The sequence below is a fragment of the Peromyscus eremicus genome, chromosome 14 (genome assembly GCF_949786415.1).
Source record: "Peromyscus eremicus chromosome 14, PerEre_H2_v1, whole genome shotgun sequence".
Classification (NCBI taxonomy): Eukaryota; Metazoa; Chordata; class Mammalia; order Rodentia; family Cricetidae; genus Peromyscus; species Peromyscus eremicus.
In genome coordinates this window covers 59,032,091-59,048,950 of record NC_081430.1, presented here as the reverse complement: position 1 = coordinate 59,048,950, position 16,860 = coordinate 59,032,091, and the positions used below count along the sequence as shown (strand labels likewise).

The window sequence follows — 16,860 nt, the reverse complement described above, 5'->3', positions numbered from 1 at the left end:
TGGAAGACAGGATATGAAGCCCAAGGCATAAATAATCTCAATTCCTGTGGAAGTTCCTAGCTGTGGCGCACAGCAAGTTTTCACAGCAGACTGGGTTATGTTCAGGGCCTTATCTCTTCTATCAGTTTGCAGAAACCCCGTTGCTAAGAGGCACTGGCCTGGCCCAGGCCCATTAGGGCAAAGCATACTTTATAGAGGTGGTGGTATGTATAGGTCAATGTAGGAGGCAGTCCTTCCTTCTCTCTTCCCCCACCCCCTTTCTCATGTAGTTGAGTTACTATACATTGAACACTTATTCACGTTCACAAAATACTGGTTGCCAGTGTGTAACAATGTCTAGTTCAAGCTCACTCTGGCCCTGGGAACTGCCTGGTACAGTCTCTGTCTCCAGTATCAGACAAAACACACTTGAGTTGCTGAGTCAACTGGGAATATAATATTGTGAGCTCATTTTGTCATCTCTTAGACTATGACATATTTCCACATGTCACCATAGGCTAGGCCTACTATAACTCTTGGGACAGTTCACAGAGAAGTAGCTACTAACAGCAAAGTACATCTTTAACTAGCTGAAAGAAAACGCACACCACACAACTGTGTGTGCAGCAGCCCATGATGGGCACTCTTCCAGATGCCAAGACATAGATCAGTGTGCACTGATCCACTCACAGGACACAAGTGCCATCTCAGATTTAAAGATCAGAGAGAGAACAGGGCAGCTGTCCTAGTGCCATAATCTTAAGCAGATCTTAGTGGCACCTTCTGGACACCTCACAGCTCCTGTGGTTCTGAGCAGTGCAAACTGCAAGGAGTGAGAGAGGTGAATCTCTCTCCAAATTTAAGAGGCTCATTTAACCTGGATAAGTGGCCATTGAGCTATAAACCCTGCAACTGACAATTGTCACCAAAGAACCCACTTTCCATACTGAGGGAAGCACTCACACACTGGCCATACCTAGCTGGGAAAGGTCCAGTTTCGTCCAGTGCATGCCTGTGGGGCAGCTCTTAGAAAGCGTCCTGATGAACACCTGCCCGAGGTTGTCCAAGGCCCACAGTGCATCCTGGCAGGCAGCGTAGGTCCTCATCTCGGCGTCGGGGGGCAACTGCACTGTGGAGGGGCGGCACTGCACACTCTGGGCACTGATGCTGCACAGGTCCTTGCTGCTCTGGCACAGCCACAGGGAGCTTCCTACAGAAAAGGTTCACATTTGTCGTCACACTCTATTTCACTGAGCCTCCACCCTAAGTGCACAGCACAGCCTTTCTCTCCTGGTGACACTGCCTGCACACTCACCGTGAGCTCACAGGCTGCAGTAGGTGTGTTATACCTGTGAGGCTAGAAGGAATGCCACCACCAGACATCAGAGAGATCAAGCCTGAGACATTTTAAAGAACTGGAAAGAAAGCAGGGCCTATGAAACATTATGAAGGCGAGATGGCTGGGGTAGTGGCCTAGGAATATGAATGAAGGAATACTCAGAGTGTATTTTTAATACAGAGTATTAGGGCTGTCAACCTTGTCAATAGCCAGGAAGGAGAGGGGCCAGCAGTCCCTGGGAAGGCGCTTCTCTAGTTCCTCTGCTAATGGGGTGTGCAGTGGGCTGCTCTTCAATAAGGCAGAAATCCTTCTCCTACCTTGGCCTTAAGAGTTATGCTTGCAGTGCTCTGTTGTTCAGAACTTTCAGGTTAACAGTGTCTGTTTGAGCCGGGCGGTGGTGGCGCACGCCTTTAATCCCAGCACTCGGGAGGCAGAGCCAGGCGGATCTCTGTGAGTTCGAGGCCAGCCTGGGCTACCAAGTGAGTCCCAGGAAAGGCGCAAAGCTACACAGAGAAACCCTGTCTCGAAAAACCAAAAAAAAAACCAAAAAAACCAGTGTCTGTTTGAAATGCCAATCATCCTTGGGGACTGAAAACCTGGCTACACTGTGTAATGTAAAGTATTATCTAACACTGTGGCCAGATGTTTTGGAATTCTTTTTCTTTGAGCTTTTTTTTTTTTTTTTTAAATTTGTTTCTTTTCATTTTATGTATGTGAACGTTTTATCTGCATGTATACATGCATCATGTTTGTACCTGGTACCCACGCCATGGAGGGCAGAAGGTATTACAGGTATCTCTTGGAACTGGAATTTGAGACAATTGTGAGCTGCCATAAGGGTGCTGGGATTCAAACCCATGTCCTCTGGAAAAGTATACAGTGCTCTTAACCATGGAGCCGTCTCTCCAAGCCCCCCCCCCTTTTTTTTAAATTTAAGAACTTTGGCTGGCAGTGGCAGTGCAGGCCTTTAGTCCCAGCACTCAGGAGGCAGAGGCAGGTGGATCTCTGAGTTCTGAGTTCCAGGCCAGCCTGGTCTACACAGCAAGTTCCAGGACAGCCAGGGCTACACGGTGAGACCATGTCTTGAAAAGCAACAAACAAACAAACAAAGATCTTGATAAAATAGTCAAAGAGTCAGCCAGAAGTGCCAGGAGCTCCCCAGGGAAGTAGTGCATGTGCATGCCAGAGCATGCTATCAGTGAAGGCTGCAGGCCACCTCCCTCCAGCTAGGGTCAGGTGCTGCTACCAAAAGCAGTTGGGTCAGACTCAGGAAACAACTTACCATCTTATGAGACTCCAGGTAGGACTGTGATCAGTATAGTCCAGTGGGTAAGTGTTTACTATAATGAAGCAAGTTATTCAGTGCTGGGCAACTGATGGCTTCAGTGGATCAAACTGTTTCCTCTTCATCATAGGTATCACGGCACTTTCTCATTTCTCACCTTCCACAAAAGCCCTGGAAGAGGTTCTGGCTCCTTCCCAAACAGACCACCTGCCTGCCTAGGGTCCCCAGCTAACTGGGTGGCTCTGCAGCAGGAGCCCCACCTCTGCAGGGATAAGACAAGCCTGAGGTATGAGACCTTCACAAGTAAAGGGGAGCCAGCAGCAAGAAACATGGGAGAAGGAAGCTGCTTGGAGGTGACAGAATTCTCCAGAAGAAATGAAAAAGAAACTTGGGAAGTTATGGCCACGCAAACTGACAGTAAGAGTCATCTGCTGCCAGCTCCTAGGATCGCACTGCATGGGACCTCCTTCCAAAGGACACCATCTCAGATTCAGCCTTACCACCCTTGCTCCCCCTCAGTGGCTCCCCTGAACACACCTATCCACTAAAAGCCCTCAGTTTAGCTCACAGGGCTGCTAGCGCCGCAGAACATGGTCATATTTCAAGGTCTATGAGGCCACATCTCCACAGCCACAGGGCCACAGTCAGATGACGGTCTGGACTTTTCAGCTGCTGACAGACTTGTCCACCAGGTTTCTCAGACAGGCTAAGACTGACTCACCATCCTGGGTAGGGGCAGGAGAAGCCAACACAAAGGCCCATTTTGTAGCTGAAGCTGTTCCTCGGGGAACAACGTTATTCCAGTAAGTTCCTAGAGAGAATAAATATAAAAGTGGGTTAAGGTAAGAAAGAAAAAAAAACAAAAAAACAAAACCTGTAACACTTCAGTTCTGGTTCTAGACTATAGCTGGGCCTTCAGAGCTCTTACACTGATTTTTAGTGTTCTTAAACAAAGTGACATGAGCTACTCATTTCTCTAAGCATCATCAAGAGGAGCCATACCTTGTTCATTGAAGCCCAAGGAGGCTACACAGGGGACAGGGCCAGAGGAAACTCATCAAGGGGGAGTCATTCAGAAATGAACACCCACCTCATCCACAGACATGGCCAGCATCTTGCACGTTTAACAGTGGCCATAATTTCCCCACCATAAATGGACTACTCTCTCTCAATAGACTCTAGGTTTGGTGGACTTTTAAAAAATATTTGGGCTGGAGAGATGGCCCAGAGGTTAAGAGCACTGGCTGTTCTTCCAGAGGTCCTGAGTTCAATTCCCAGCAACCACATGGTGGCTCACAGCCATTTATAATGAGATCTGGTGCCCTCTCTTACGGCATGCAGGCATACATGCAGGCATAACACTGTATACATAATAAATAAATAAATCTTAAAAATATTTACTTATTGTATGTGTGTCTGTGTGTACATACATATGATAGTGTGAGGTGTTGCCTAAGCATGTTCATAAAGTCCAGAAGAGGACACTGGGTGTTCTCACCTATCATTATCCACATATTACTTTGAAACAGGATCTCTCCCTGATCCTAGGGATCAAGTTCTCTCTGCCGCTTAGAAGCCAGCAAGCCCCAAAGATTTTCCTACCTCTGCTCACCTTGTTGCTGGGTTACAGGCATTCTTGGGATATCTGGCTCATTGCATGAGTGCTAGGATTTGAACTCCTGCCCTCATATTCTTAACTGTTAAGCCATCTCTACCCAACCACATACCCCTTTTAAAAAAAATTCTGTGCATGTGTGTCCACAAGTGTGTCATGGCATGTGTGTGGAGATCAGAGTTGGTTTTCTCCTTTCACCTTGTTTTGGGGGCAGGGTCTCTCTTGTTTCTGCCACTGGGCTGTGTATGTGAACTCCTGGTCGCCTTTGTCCCTGCTTGCCCCCATTTCCTCACAGGAATGCTGACACAAGCCACCACTGTATCTGGCTTTGCTATTGTTGTTCTTTGATTTTTTGAGACAGGATTTTCTCTACATAGCTCTGGCTGTCCTAGAACTCACTCTGTAGACCAGGCTGGCCTTGAACTCACAGCTCTGCCTGCCTCTGCCTCTTGAGTGCTGGGATTAAGGGCAGGTGCCCTATCTGGCTTTTTACATGACGTCTAGAGATTGACCACAGGTCTACAGGTTTGTATGGTGCGTGCTTTTACCCGCAGAGCCATTTCACTGCCCACCCCTGTGTGGATTTTGCAGTTTCAAGCACAAAACTGAGCTGCAGCCAGGTGTGATGCCTGCAATCCTGGCACTAGGGAGGTAGAAACAGAGGATTAGGAGTTCAAGGCTATTTCTGGCAGTTTGGGCTATATGAGACTCTGACTCAAACAAAAATGACCACAAAAAATGAGCTCTATTTGCCTGCACATATGTCTGGGTACCACTTGAGTGTCTGGTCCCCACACCAGAGGCCACTTGGAGCCCCTGAATCAGAGTTACAGACATCTGTGAGCTGCCACGTAGTGCTGGGAACAGAGCCAGGCAGGGGTCCTCTGCAAGAGCTGCCAGTGCTCTTAACCACTGAGCTGTCTGTCTATCCCTCCATTGCTTTTTATTATAGTATGCTAGATTCCCACAGGAAAGGGATTTCACACTGTCAGACACCAAGTTTGAGGAATGACAGAATGGAAAAGAAAACACAAAGCCTGGAGTGTTTCCATCACAGGCAGTTCTTTCCACTGTATTACCTTAAAATCTTTCACTAAATACTCAGAGAGCTGGGCGTGGTGGTACACACCTTTAATCCCAGGAGGATCTCTGTGAGTTCAAGGTCAGCCTGGCAACAGAGTGAGTTCCAGGACAGCCAGAGCTGTTACACAGAGAAAGCCTGCCTCAGAAAAAAAACCCTAATGAATAAATAAAGTGAAAACAAGAGTAATGGACTCACCTATGAGACTTCCTTTGGCAACATGGAATTCATTCTTGCCTGAGGAGATCCAGACGCCACTGTTGTTAACCCCTAGCAGGCTGGGCTGGCACTGAAGCTGCTGAGACCAGAATGCCATCCGCAGTTTATCTGCTACCTTCTCCACAGGGGCTTGAGCTGCTGTCGCTACTGAGTGTGTGGCATGCATGATGGTCTGGAACAAGCTGCACTGGTCGAACACCACATAGTCTGTGATGCTCACCTGCAGGAAGGACACAGCTGAGCCTTGCTGTCAGTGCAGGCTCTAAGACCACCTGCCTGCAAAGGCAACTTTCAACACCCACATCCAAGTACCCAGCAGCAAGGCCACCAAGTGCCCAAGTACCTGCACACACCTCTCTGCACAAGGACTGGAGTTACTATGCAGCTGTCATTAAATCCACAGGCTAGGCTTAAGGGGAAGGAAGAAAGTATGGTCACCTTATCTTACTTTTTTATTACACATGGGTCTGTTTATGTATTATTTTTGTGATTAAATAGCACCCACCTCACCTAAGAAATCTTTTATTCTAGTCAGAGTGATAAAGAATAATTTCACTTTAAAATTCAGGTGCTTGTGAGTTTGTGGCCAGCCTGGTCTACAGAGTGAGATTCAGGACAGGCACCAAAACTACACAGATAAACCCTGTCTACTTAAGCTGTAATTGTGAATATTACCAATTTTATCAGACAATCAGCTTAAGCAAGATGATCCCAAGAAGCTATCTGGCACTGATGTATGACCCTCTGCAACATTCCTGAAAAGCGTCTGTCATAGACATCTCTAGAGACATTTTGGGACAACTATCTCCCTGAAGGAAACTTCTCCCTTGTTGGCAGCCAACTGTGACAGAGTTCTTTTTTAAATTTCTACTTATATTTTACGTGTCTGAGTGTTTTGCCTGATGTATGTGTGTATACTAGTGTGGTACCCACAGAGAACAGAAGAGGGCACACAAACCTCTGGACCTGGAGTTACAGATGTGTGTAAGCTGCCATGTGGGTGCTGGGAACTGAACCTGGGCCCTCTGCATGAGCAGCCAGTGCTCTTAATCTCTGAACCTTCTCTCTGGCCCTGTGCCAGAGTTGTTTATGAAGCAGGTGGAAACCTGGCTCAGCAGAACTTTATGCAGTATTTTATAATTGCATTCCATTTATTTCTATTTATGTATGTTTTATGTATGTGTGTGGGCATGCAAGAGAGAGCATACATGTAGAAGGACAGCTTTTAGAGTCATTTCTTTCCTTCTACCTTGTGGATCCTAGGGACTGAACTAGGTTATCAGGCTTAACAGGCACTTTAATAGGCTGGGCAATCTCGCCATCTTCTCTCTAGTATTTTTGCCTGTTGGATTTATTTATTACAGACCTTGGCACAAACATCCTATTCCTAGGACACTTTCCCAGTTCACACAATGCAATATTAAGTGAAAGTATTACAGGCAGCTTAAACTTATAAAAAGCAAAACAAACATGAAAGAAATCACTAGAAGTTAGTATATCACACGTAAGTGCTGCCCTTCTGTCTGTGAAAAGGGGATAGCTGTGAGCACTGTCCTCACTGAAGCTGGTATACATAGCCCCCACCATAGAGCCTGTGGCCACATGCAGCATTCTGAGCTCAGTCCAGCATGGCTTCATGACTCGCTGAGTGCTGAAGAATGAGCTCCACTCAGAGACTCATAGTGTATTTGCTATGCAACGCAGGGCGGCCAGTGCTGCTCACTGGAGATCTGGCAGTGACTATGCCAAAGCCACACACCAAGTCTGTGATACCCAAGACAGACAGACACATACATAAGCAGGTCTTCAACTAAAGAGAAAGAAAAGACCTAGCAGCCAAACATCAGAGCCAAAGAAAGCACAGGACTACTTCACTCTGCATCTATGCCTCTTGACAGTTCTGTCAGCTAAAGTTCTGTGTGTTATGAAAAAAAGACAGTTTTCTTTGTGTTACGTAAATACGGATTTTAGGGGCAGAGGGGATGCAGCACAATGGTAACGCATGGCCCAGGTTTAGCCACAGAACCTCAACATGCAAAGCCAACAGAACAAAGGTTCAGTGGATAAAGTGCTGAGCTCGTAAGTGTAAGGACTGGAGTCTGGATCCCCAGCACCCATGTGAAATACTGGCAGGCAGAGTGGCCTGCTTGCAATCTCAGTGCTTGAAAAGCTGGTTCAAGCTGGCTAGCTAGACTAGCCAAGTCTGTGAGTTTCAGGTTCAGCAAGAGGCCCTACCTCAGTAGACAAAGTAGAGAGCAGTCAAGTAGGAGCCTACACATCAATTCTGGCTGCTACACGCATACACACACAGAGGCACATATACACCCATGCCCCACATATGCATATACCCATGTATGCACTTTATACACATACACATGTAAAAATTCCCTCTGGAATTTAGCACATACAGATATGTACATAGGTCTATGTGTTATATACATGTGCATGTTCATATATGAATTTAAGTATATGGTAGGTATTTTTAAATCATGTATAATCTTCTCAAATATTACCTAGAAGAGACCCTTAAAGAGGAAATGAAAAACTCCATTAAAGAGGAAATAAAAAATTCCCTTAAAGAAATGGAAGAAAAAACAAACAAAAAATTGGAAGAAATCAAACAAAGCCAAGAAAAAGTAATTAAACAGATGAAGGAAACAATTCAAGATTTGAAAATTGAAATTGAGACAATAAAGAAAACACAAACTGAGGGAGTGCTGGAAACAGAAATCCTGACTAAACGAACAGGAACTACAGAATCAAGCATAACCAACCGAATGCAAGAGATGGAACAGAGAATCTCTGATACTGAAGACACAATAGAGAAAATAGATTCATCAGTCAAAGAAAACACTAAAGACAAAAAAGTCGTAATACAAAATGTCCAAGAAATTTGGGACACCATGAAAAGACCAAACCTAAGAATAATAGGGATAGAAGAAGGAGAAGAATACCAACTCAAATATTCCCTAGAATATCAAATTATAGACATAGAGGTGAGGCATCACACTGCACATCTGTCAGAGCAACCTCAGGCCCAATGTGGGGGGTAAGGAGCTTAGCCCTGTGTGGTACCAAGAGGGGAAAGTGGATGTTCTTTGCAAACTCCACCCAAGGTTGGGCTGGAACCATGGAAAGTTGGCTTGATTCCACCCCTTGCTTCTCCCAGTACTCTCTCCTCTCTGGGAGCATGTGGGAAAATGCTCAGTTCTTTGTTGAACTATCATTTACTTAAAGGCCTTTCAAGCAAGTAGAGATAGATGAGTTTTAATTGTGGGTTGGGTTTTCAAACCTACTCTTTAGTCTCTTTTCTTAGCACATTTGTTCAGAATTAAACATCATTATTATCCAGGTCTTTCTTTAAATGGATGTCACTGGATTTATTTAGTCTATAATGATGAATGCCTAAATAACATTTAAATAAATAAACAAATTCCAGCCTGTATTAAAGCAAAACACACTTTACAAGTTATTTCCTATGAAGGAAAGTTTTTTTCTGTATGTTTTTAGTATACTCAGCCACAGGAAAGTCTAATCTACCAAATGTTAAAAGCAATACTACTAGTTTAATACAGTTTCTTAAGGAAACAAGAGAAGGCAGGAAGGGTGGGTCTCCAAGCCAGAAAGCCCTATCACCTACCTGCCACCAATGGTCATCATCTCCTTGGGGCTTCTTGGGAATCACACCAGTTCTGAACCACAGCTTCCCATGAATGTCCAGGGCCCAGAGTGTGTGCTGATCTCCGAGAGTTATGCAGACAGGCTCCAGAGTTTGCCTTTCACTGAAAGTGAGAGAAAACAGCCTCAGCTCCCACCCAGAAACCTCAAGGAGTGTCTCTGAACAGGCTTGGCATTGAGAAGCAATGGACTCTGTTGACAGGAGTGGATTACTGAGTAACAAGGAAGGTGCCCAGAGTCTAAGTTCCACTGCTGGGCAATGCATACTGTCCAGACATGTGGCTGCTTTGGAAAGACATACTGAAGGCCCAGATGGTGGGGAAATCTAGAAAAAAACAAACGTGAGCAGGCACCTAGGCCAAGAGCACTTCCATCGCCTCTTCCCTCTTTCCCTGCACGCCAGGCTGTGGTGCACAGCTGACTCTGGACAGACACTATCTTCTCTGGTGAGTCAACCTTCGCTTCTTCCATCTGGGGACATCCTTGACAGCTTTGAGGCTCAGTTGAGGCTAGCCCTGGCATGCTGCCTACCCACGCACTGTAGGCAGGCAACAGCTGCTCACTGCTATGTGCTCTCCTTGCTTAGTATCTTCACACCAACTGGCACCAAACTGGCTGCTGCATGGCTCCCCACTAAGTTGGGAGGGTTACGTCTTGGCTATCTTGGAACACCCAGGCCCCAGAGAGTCCTGTGGTTCCCAGCAGGGGTTCTATATAGATTTACTGGCTAGCTGAACCCAGCTAATACCATCTTGATCTGGCATACATAAAGACCAATTTTTGTTTTGTTTGGGTTGTTTTTTTGTTTTTTGAGACAGGGTTTCTCTGTGTAGCTCTGGCTGTCCTGGAACTCACTCTGCAGACCAAGCTAGCCCTGAACCCAGAGATCTGCCTGCCTATGCATCCCAAGTGCTAGGATTAAAGGTGTAGACCACCACCACCCAGTTCAAATCTTCCGCCCTCCACCCCCCCAAGACAGGTTTTCTCAATTTTGGTGCCTGTCCTGGATCTCGCTCTGTAGACCAGGCTGGCCTTGAACTCAGAGATCCGCCTGGCTCTGCCTCCCTGCTGGGATTAAAGGCATGTGCCACCACCGCCCGGCCTCCAGCCCAAATCTTAAATGGTAGAAAGTAAAATAAATTATAGTCCAGAACTAATTTCAACTGACTAGGATAAAAATACAAATAAACATGTGTAGCTACACCATCACAGACTCTCAATAGAAGCATGTGACAGCAGGTAGCTCTGAATGGAGACCGTGAGAACTGGTGACTCTGATGCTCAGGGACACACTTATTTTTTGTTTTCATTTTTATTATTATTATTATTTTTTGAGATGTATATACAGGGCTGAAGATGACCTGAACTCTGGTTTTCTTGCCTCTATCTCCTAAGTGATGAGTATGTGCCACTCAGTCCAGTTTATGTAGTACTGAGGACAGCACTCAGGGCCTTGTGCATGCTAGGCAAATACTGTACCAACTGAGTTCTATACCCAAACCCCAACACATGTTGCAATGTGACCCATTGTCCTGCAATCTGCCAGCAGAGGAGCATGGAGTATTCCCAAGGCCAGTCTGTCGAGGCTGACATCATCACAGAACCTGTAGGTGTTGTCTTTGCCAAAAAAGGCTCACCTAGGTGCCTGGTCAGAGATAAATGTGACACTGCTGGGGCCCATACCTGACAATATCACACTTCCACTGCTCCCCTTCAGGACAGAAGCTGCTCACGCCCTCCCGGTACAGGAGGGCCCTCTGCTCTGTCAGTGCCCAAACCACACTGTTCCGGGCAGTGATCTGGGACAGTGGGTAAGGACAGTCGACCTTCATGGCTCGGGCACAGGGCCGATCCACACTGAGACCTGTAGCGAGAGGGGAAGACTCAGACTCATCAGCAGCATGTCATACCCTTTCGTTCTTTGCTCCTTTTGCTTTCTATGGGGCTTCCATATTAGATAGCTTTTCTTCTTGAGATTTTTATCAATAACAACAAAAAAAGTCAAGAAATACAATTCAGAATTTTCTGGTGTTCCAAACCAGCTTAAGAAGTTCTCAAGACAGGGCAGTCCAGGGCAGGACAGCAGCCGACCTAGATAAGAGCACGGAGGGCTTCCCTTCTACCAACAAGGCTGTGTTCCTCAGGGCCTCGGAAGACAAGGGGTCCTCAGCTGCAGACCCAGCAGCTCTGTTCCCCTGTTCTCTTCTGACAGTGTGGGGCTACCCTGCTAAAGTGCAAACCCCCACTTCCCAGGTGAAACCTGAGATCTGTCACACTGCCATACTTGTGACAGTCAGGGCTCTAGGTGCCTCCTTCACCTCTTTGAGGCCTGTCAGTAATGTGTGTCATGCACCTAAATGAGGGCAAAGACAACTACTAAGGGAACAGCAGGAGAGCTAATATCTAAACCCCGTGTTCCACTGCCTTGGCCTGCAACTAGGCCCTAGCAGTACAATCACAAAGACACCCACAGTACATACAACTGTGCAGACTCGCCTGTAGGATTTCTTTCTGCAAATCCTTGCCAAGCCCACACTAAGCCAGCAGGTCTGGAAAAGGGTCAGGGTAATCTGAAAACTGCTCTGGCATCATGGTTAGGAGGTCACCTGCTCCTTACCTGTAGGTTTAAAGTATCCCTTTTCCTGCCAGGACCAAAATCAAATGCCCTGGAAGCTGGATGTGCATGTGCTTATCAGAGCAGCCTATTTCCATTCCAAGACACAAGCACTAACTAAACTGAAGGTCCACATGTTCATGAAGGTGGCAGGGCTGCTCACCAGTGTGAGGCTCCTCCACACCTCGACAGCCAGATGAGAAACGAGCTTTCAATGTGGAGAAGCATTCCTGGCTGATGGTTCATTCCAAAGATGGAACCATGCTCTCAGAATCAGTATTATTAAATGACTAGATCAATCTTCATGTAAATCCAATAAGGCCTCTTGACAGCCCAAACACAACCCCTGCCTGCCAGGCCATTTCCCCTGTGCTGACAGTACACAAACACTGACTCATTATAGTTTATTTTTAATAAACAAGTCCCATTGTGCCCGTTCTAGCAGCTAAAGGTTTCCCTAAAGGCAGTTTCCTAGGACAAGTCAATCTGCTATTTACAGCAAATTACTTCTTGTTTTCTTTCCCCAGAACCCACATGTAACTACACGTACAGGTGCTGGGCTTTGACCTCGCTGGGAAAAGGGAGCTGATGTCGAGTCCTGCCAATTACTCTTTCCTCTTAGGAGTGGATACTGCAGAGTATGCAAAAGGCATCAGTAGCTGCAGAAGTGCAGGTTGGCTCCTGCATGGCACTCTGCATTGCACTTATCATCTATGCACTCTTGTCCAGACCCAACCCATGCTCGGCTGGGACTGCTCTTCCATGGCAAACACTGGGCTTCTAGAAATGTTTTCACTTAACTTGGTTTTCGGTCTCTGCATCCTGTGACTGCTCTCAGAATGTGACTAGCAGCAGATTCAGCAAATGACAAGGACAATGTACACGGCCTTCGACTACCTGTCTGAAGGTACAGATCTCCATTGGTCCTGATGATCCAGGCTGTGTCATCACTCAGGGCCACAAACACAGCCTGGGGCAGAGCCTCATACCAGTGCCGCTTTCCCTTGATGGTAACTTTGCCACAAGCAAAAGCACGGTTAGATTTCTGCTCAATCTTCCAGAGAAGAGCCCCTAGGAGAAAAAAATTCTACTCACTGCTCAACAAACATGAGAGTCATCTACATAAAAACTCCATCTGGGCACTCCAAGGGACAGCTTTCTAAAACATGTCTTGTTGTTTTCAACTCAGGGACGAGCTCACCAAGCCAGAGTTTGAACCCACCAGCTATCTGTTGTTGGACATCAATGTGAATGTGTTCAAGCCTTACTTTCCTCAACTGAAAATGGGCTCATTTCTACCTTCTGGGATTGACCTAAAAGTTAGATGTGAGAAGAGATCCACCACAGAGGCGGTCACTCATGACAGGGAGAAGTGACAGTTCTGTAGGTTTGATTAGCTAAGTGGGGCACAATTAGTGCCCAAATACCAACCTTGGGGACTCAAAGAGAAGGGCCTCCTTTGGACCTGAGTTGGGTGGCACGTTTTCACTAAAAGAATTCTGAAGAACAGATAAAGGAAGCAAGGGAAGGTGGAAGGCAGGCCAATGGCACTATATATGGAGGCTCTGCCATTGGGTGAGGTGAAGAACCACAGGAGAATGAATGCACATGAACTGAGCTAAACAAGATCTACAGAGGACTCATGCATGTAGCATGTCCCCCTCCCCAACACCACATGGCACAGGGTAGCCATTTCAGCTGTAAATAATGATCTTACAGAGACAGACTGCTCCAATCAGAGCAACTGAGGAATGGTTGGGAAAATAAGAAGTAATTAATACAATCAGCAGAGAACCAATGTTTCTAAATGGCTAAGAGGATGAATCCAAAAGTATGTGACAGAAACAGGGGGAAAAAAAGGACATACAATTACACAATGCCAGCTAATGGAGTGGGCTATTATCTCAGCCAGCCTCCAGGGGAAAATAATTTTCAAGCAAGTAGTAGAAGAAAGTGAGCAAACAACCCTGAATAAACTAACATTTTAACAAGAACTTCCTTTCTTTTGCTTCTCTGCCATGATTCCCACTGCGTCAGAACACAGAAACATGTATCCAGCACTAGGAAAAAGCAAAGAAGCATAGTGGGGTTCTGCCTCTAACCCCAGCTCTTGGGAGGCTGAGGCAGGAGGACCCAAAGTTCGAGGCCAGCTAGGACTCCACAGTGAATTCAAGGCCAGTCTGTGATATATAGCAAGGTCACATCTAAAAACAAAACAAAACAAACAAACAAAAAACCCACTAACAAAAATGTAAATAAGTCTAGGTAGATAAGAGAATTATCTCAGCCTAGCAGAACTGTATTTTAAAAAGTCTCCTTGGTTTCACTAAAATGCTAAAGAATGCCATGAAAATCTGAGGGCCTTTCCTATTACAGTCAGGGAAAAAATATCAGAAAAAGAAATCAGATGACTGGAACACATCCACCATACATCCACAGGCCTGTCTTCACTAGTTCGACTGCTTTATAGAAACACTAACAAACAGAAATACGTGTTATTTTTATGAGGATTTAGTATGCCAACATGACTAAAAAACCTGTCAAAATTCAAATTATTTGTATAGCTTACAAAAATGTGTTCACATGTTATCACTTTAATTAATAAAATGAAAAACCAAAAATTCAAGCAAGTATGCTGAACACTCATTACCCTAACTGGTGCCAAAGGAAGCATTCATGATCTTTACAGAACCCGCCTAAGCTGACAGGAAGGTCAATCTGATGACAGTATGCTGTGGCCAGAGGAGAGCTGCTGCCCTGTGAGCTGGGAGCAGGGCTGGGGGTTGGGAAATGGGAGCTGGGAGGCAAACCTGAGGGAGAGACTGCCACCTGCTGGACAGCATCTTCAAACCTCTGCCAGCGCAGCCCTGCACCAGGCAGGGCACTGCAGAACAGGCCACCTTTGTAGTCCAGGCACCAGATAAACTTTTCCGAGACCGCCAAGCTGAGGATGCCATAGCCAGGACCCGAGTAGCCCATCCAGCTCTCTGCAAACTAATAAGGACAGAGGCCAGTGAGTTCTGTGGCAAGAGACACAGCTTCATCATATTGTTACAACAAGAAAAGTGGGCAGACTATTAAAGTGAAGGGATCTTTGAGAAGCCTTGCCTACCTACCCCTGCTCTCCTTGGATCGAGTCTCAGAAACATTCTGGAACAGGAGCTGTGGTCCTCATGGAAGACCCCATACCATCCCTGGACAACACTTTCTCATAGCATAGCACTCTTCCTAAGTAATGCTTGAAGGTGTATCCAACCACTTGACAGAACAAGAAGACATTGTCATCTAGTAAGTCTATACTCAGGAACCATACAACTGAGTTACCCTGTCCCCCTAAAAAAAATTGCAAAAGAAAACCTAACATTTTAAGTAAGTTTATGATTTTACATTGGGCTGTGCTTATAGCCATCCTGGTGTGCATGTTCCACATAGGATACAGGCTGTGCATGCTGGTAGAGGTTGACATCACATCATAAGAGATCTGGCTTTATTCTATGCATACCTTACTTTACACAAGGAGGTGTGTTCATCAACATGTGTATGAAAATCAGCTTTCTGTATACTTACTTATGACAGGTGCACTATGGGAACAGCACTACCACTGTCTGCATTAGTTTTCCAAACATTATTCTAACCTTTGGTGACACCTGGCATGTTGTATGGGAACAGATAGGGGAAGTGTTAGATAAGACACTGTCTAAATCTTGTATCCTAAGGCTTCATTGCTACATTTTTTCATTTGTATTACATTTATTTAATGTATGTGTGCACACACGAGTGTGCTATAGCACATGTGTGGCAGTCAGAAGACAACTTGTGAGAATTGGTTCTCTCCTTCCATCACTTGGGTCCTAGACATGGAGCTCGGGTCATCAGGCATTAGTCTTTACCCACTGACCTGTCATGTTGGTCCCATGTTGCTAAGATTTGTTTAAAAGTCAAAGCTAAATAAAGGGCATATACTTTAATATACATAGTTGCACAAATACCTGATATGGAAGCTAGCATATGAAAGAGAATGGTGTCCACCTCTTCTCCACCTGGCTCTGCTCACCATGGCAAACTTTTTTCTCCTAGCCCTTGTCCTCCAAAACAAAACACCACCACCATTTCTAACCTTTTCTGCTATTTGGAGCAAGAGCAGGCGTGGCAAAGCTTGGTAGGTGACTTCAGAGATCCAGGATCCTTCTCCACAGGTAAGGGCTTTCCTAAGCTTCCAACTAGCCCTAACGTACACCAATAGTTACGATCTGCCAGCTAATACTCTATGTCAGGTGATCACCCTGCTGTGGCCTCTCACAGCTCTGCACTTGGCTCAACACCCTACCCAAGTCCCATTCAACTGATATTCCGAACATGTGCCTGGCTTTCTTTCTAGAGATATGGAGTCCACAGCTAGCTGTCACTTGCACTGAGCTCCCCAGCATGAACACATGCAGGGGCAGTTAAGAGCACTTAGGAAGCAGTGCACTGAAAACATGAATGCAGTCAACTTCTGGCAAATTCACTTCTGAGACACAACACAAAACGGGAGAGAATCCTGGGCCACTCTGGACTTCACTTATTATGTGACCTGGTGCATACACCACTTCACTTTTGTTAGCTTCAGTTTCCTCCTCCATAAAATGGGGACAACTGCACCTGTGTCCTAGTTTGTTTTCTTCCTAAAAAAGTGACTTAAACGTGTGACGTGCTCAGCACATACCTGTACACGGTGAGAACTGAGAAACATCACATGCTCTTAGCTCTGAAGATGCAGTGGTGGCCTCATATCAATTACTAGGGAATATGGTGACGCAGAGTTAGTTCTGATGCCAAATATATTTGCTAAGACTTACTTGTTTTAAAAAAAATACTTAAAAATCATTTTTAGGACTGGGCATGGTGGCACAAGACTAACCCAAGCACTCAGGAGGCAGAGGCACGTGGATCTCTGAGTTCAAGGCCAGCTTGGTCTATATAGTGAGTTCCAAAACAGCCAGGGCTATATAGAGACCCTGTTTTTAAAAAACCACTTTTAATATAAAGGTCTAAGAGAACAATAAATTAC

General features: G+C 45.7%; 1 protein-coding gene across 5 annotated transcripts in view; it reads right to left on the bottom strand.

Moving 5' to 3' along the window:
* The window catches only part of Tecpr2 (tectonin beta-propeller repeat containing 2), a 102,132-nt gene that overhangs the window by 25,156 nt on the left and 60,116 nt on the right, over positions 1-16,860 (bottom strand). For 2 of the 5 annotated variants that reach the window (XM_059279151.1, XM_059279150.1), the window contains exons 10-16: positions 14,621-14,804; positions 12,708-12,881; positions 10,880-11,060; positions 9,159-9,300; positions 5,498-5,738; positions 3,325-3,414; positions 956-1,189 (exon numbers count right to left, since the gene is read on the bottom strand). In XM_059279151.1, coding sequence (XP_059135134.1) covers positions 956-1,189; positions 3,325-3,414; positions 5,498-5,738; positions 9,159-9,300; positions 10,880-11,060; positions 12,708-12,881; positions 14,621-14,804 — 1,246 coding nt within the window. Of the gene's footprint in view, positions 1-955; positions 3,415-5,497; positions 5,739-9,158; positions 9,301-10,879; positions 11,061-12,707; positions 12,882-14,620; positions 14,805-16,860 lie in introns of those variants that run through there. The other 3 variants (XM_059279152.1, XR_009382755.1, XR_009382756.1) reach the window with 3 other exon arrangements.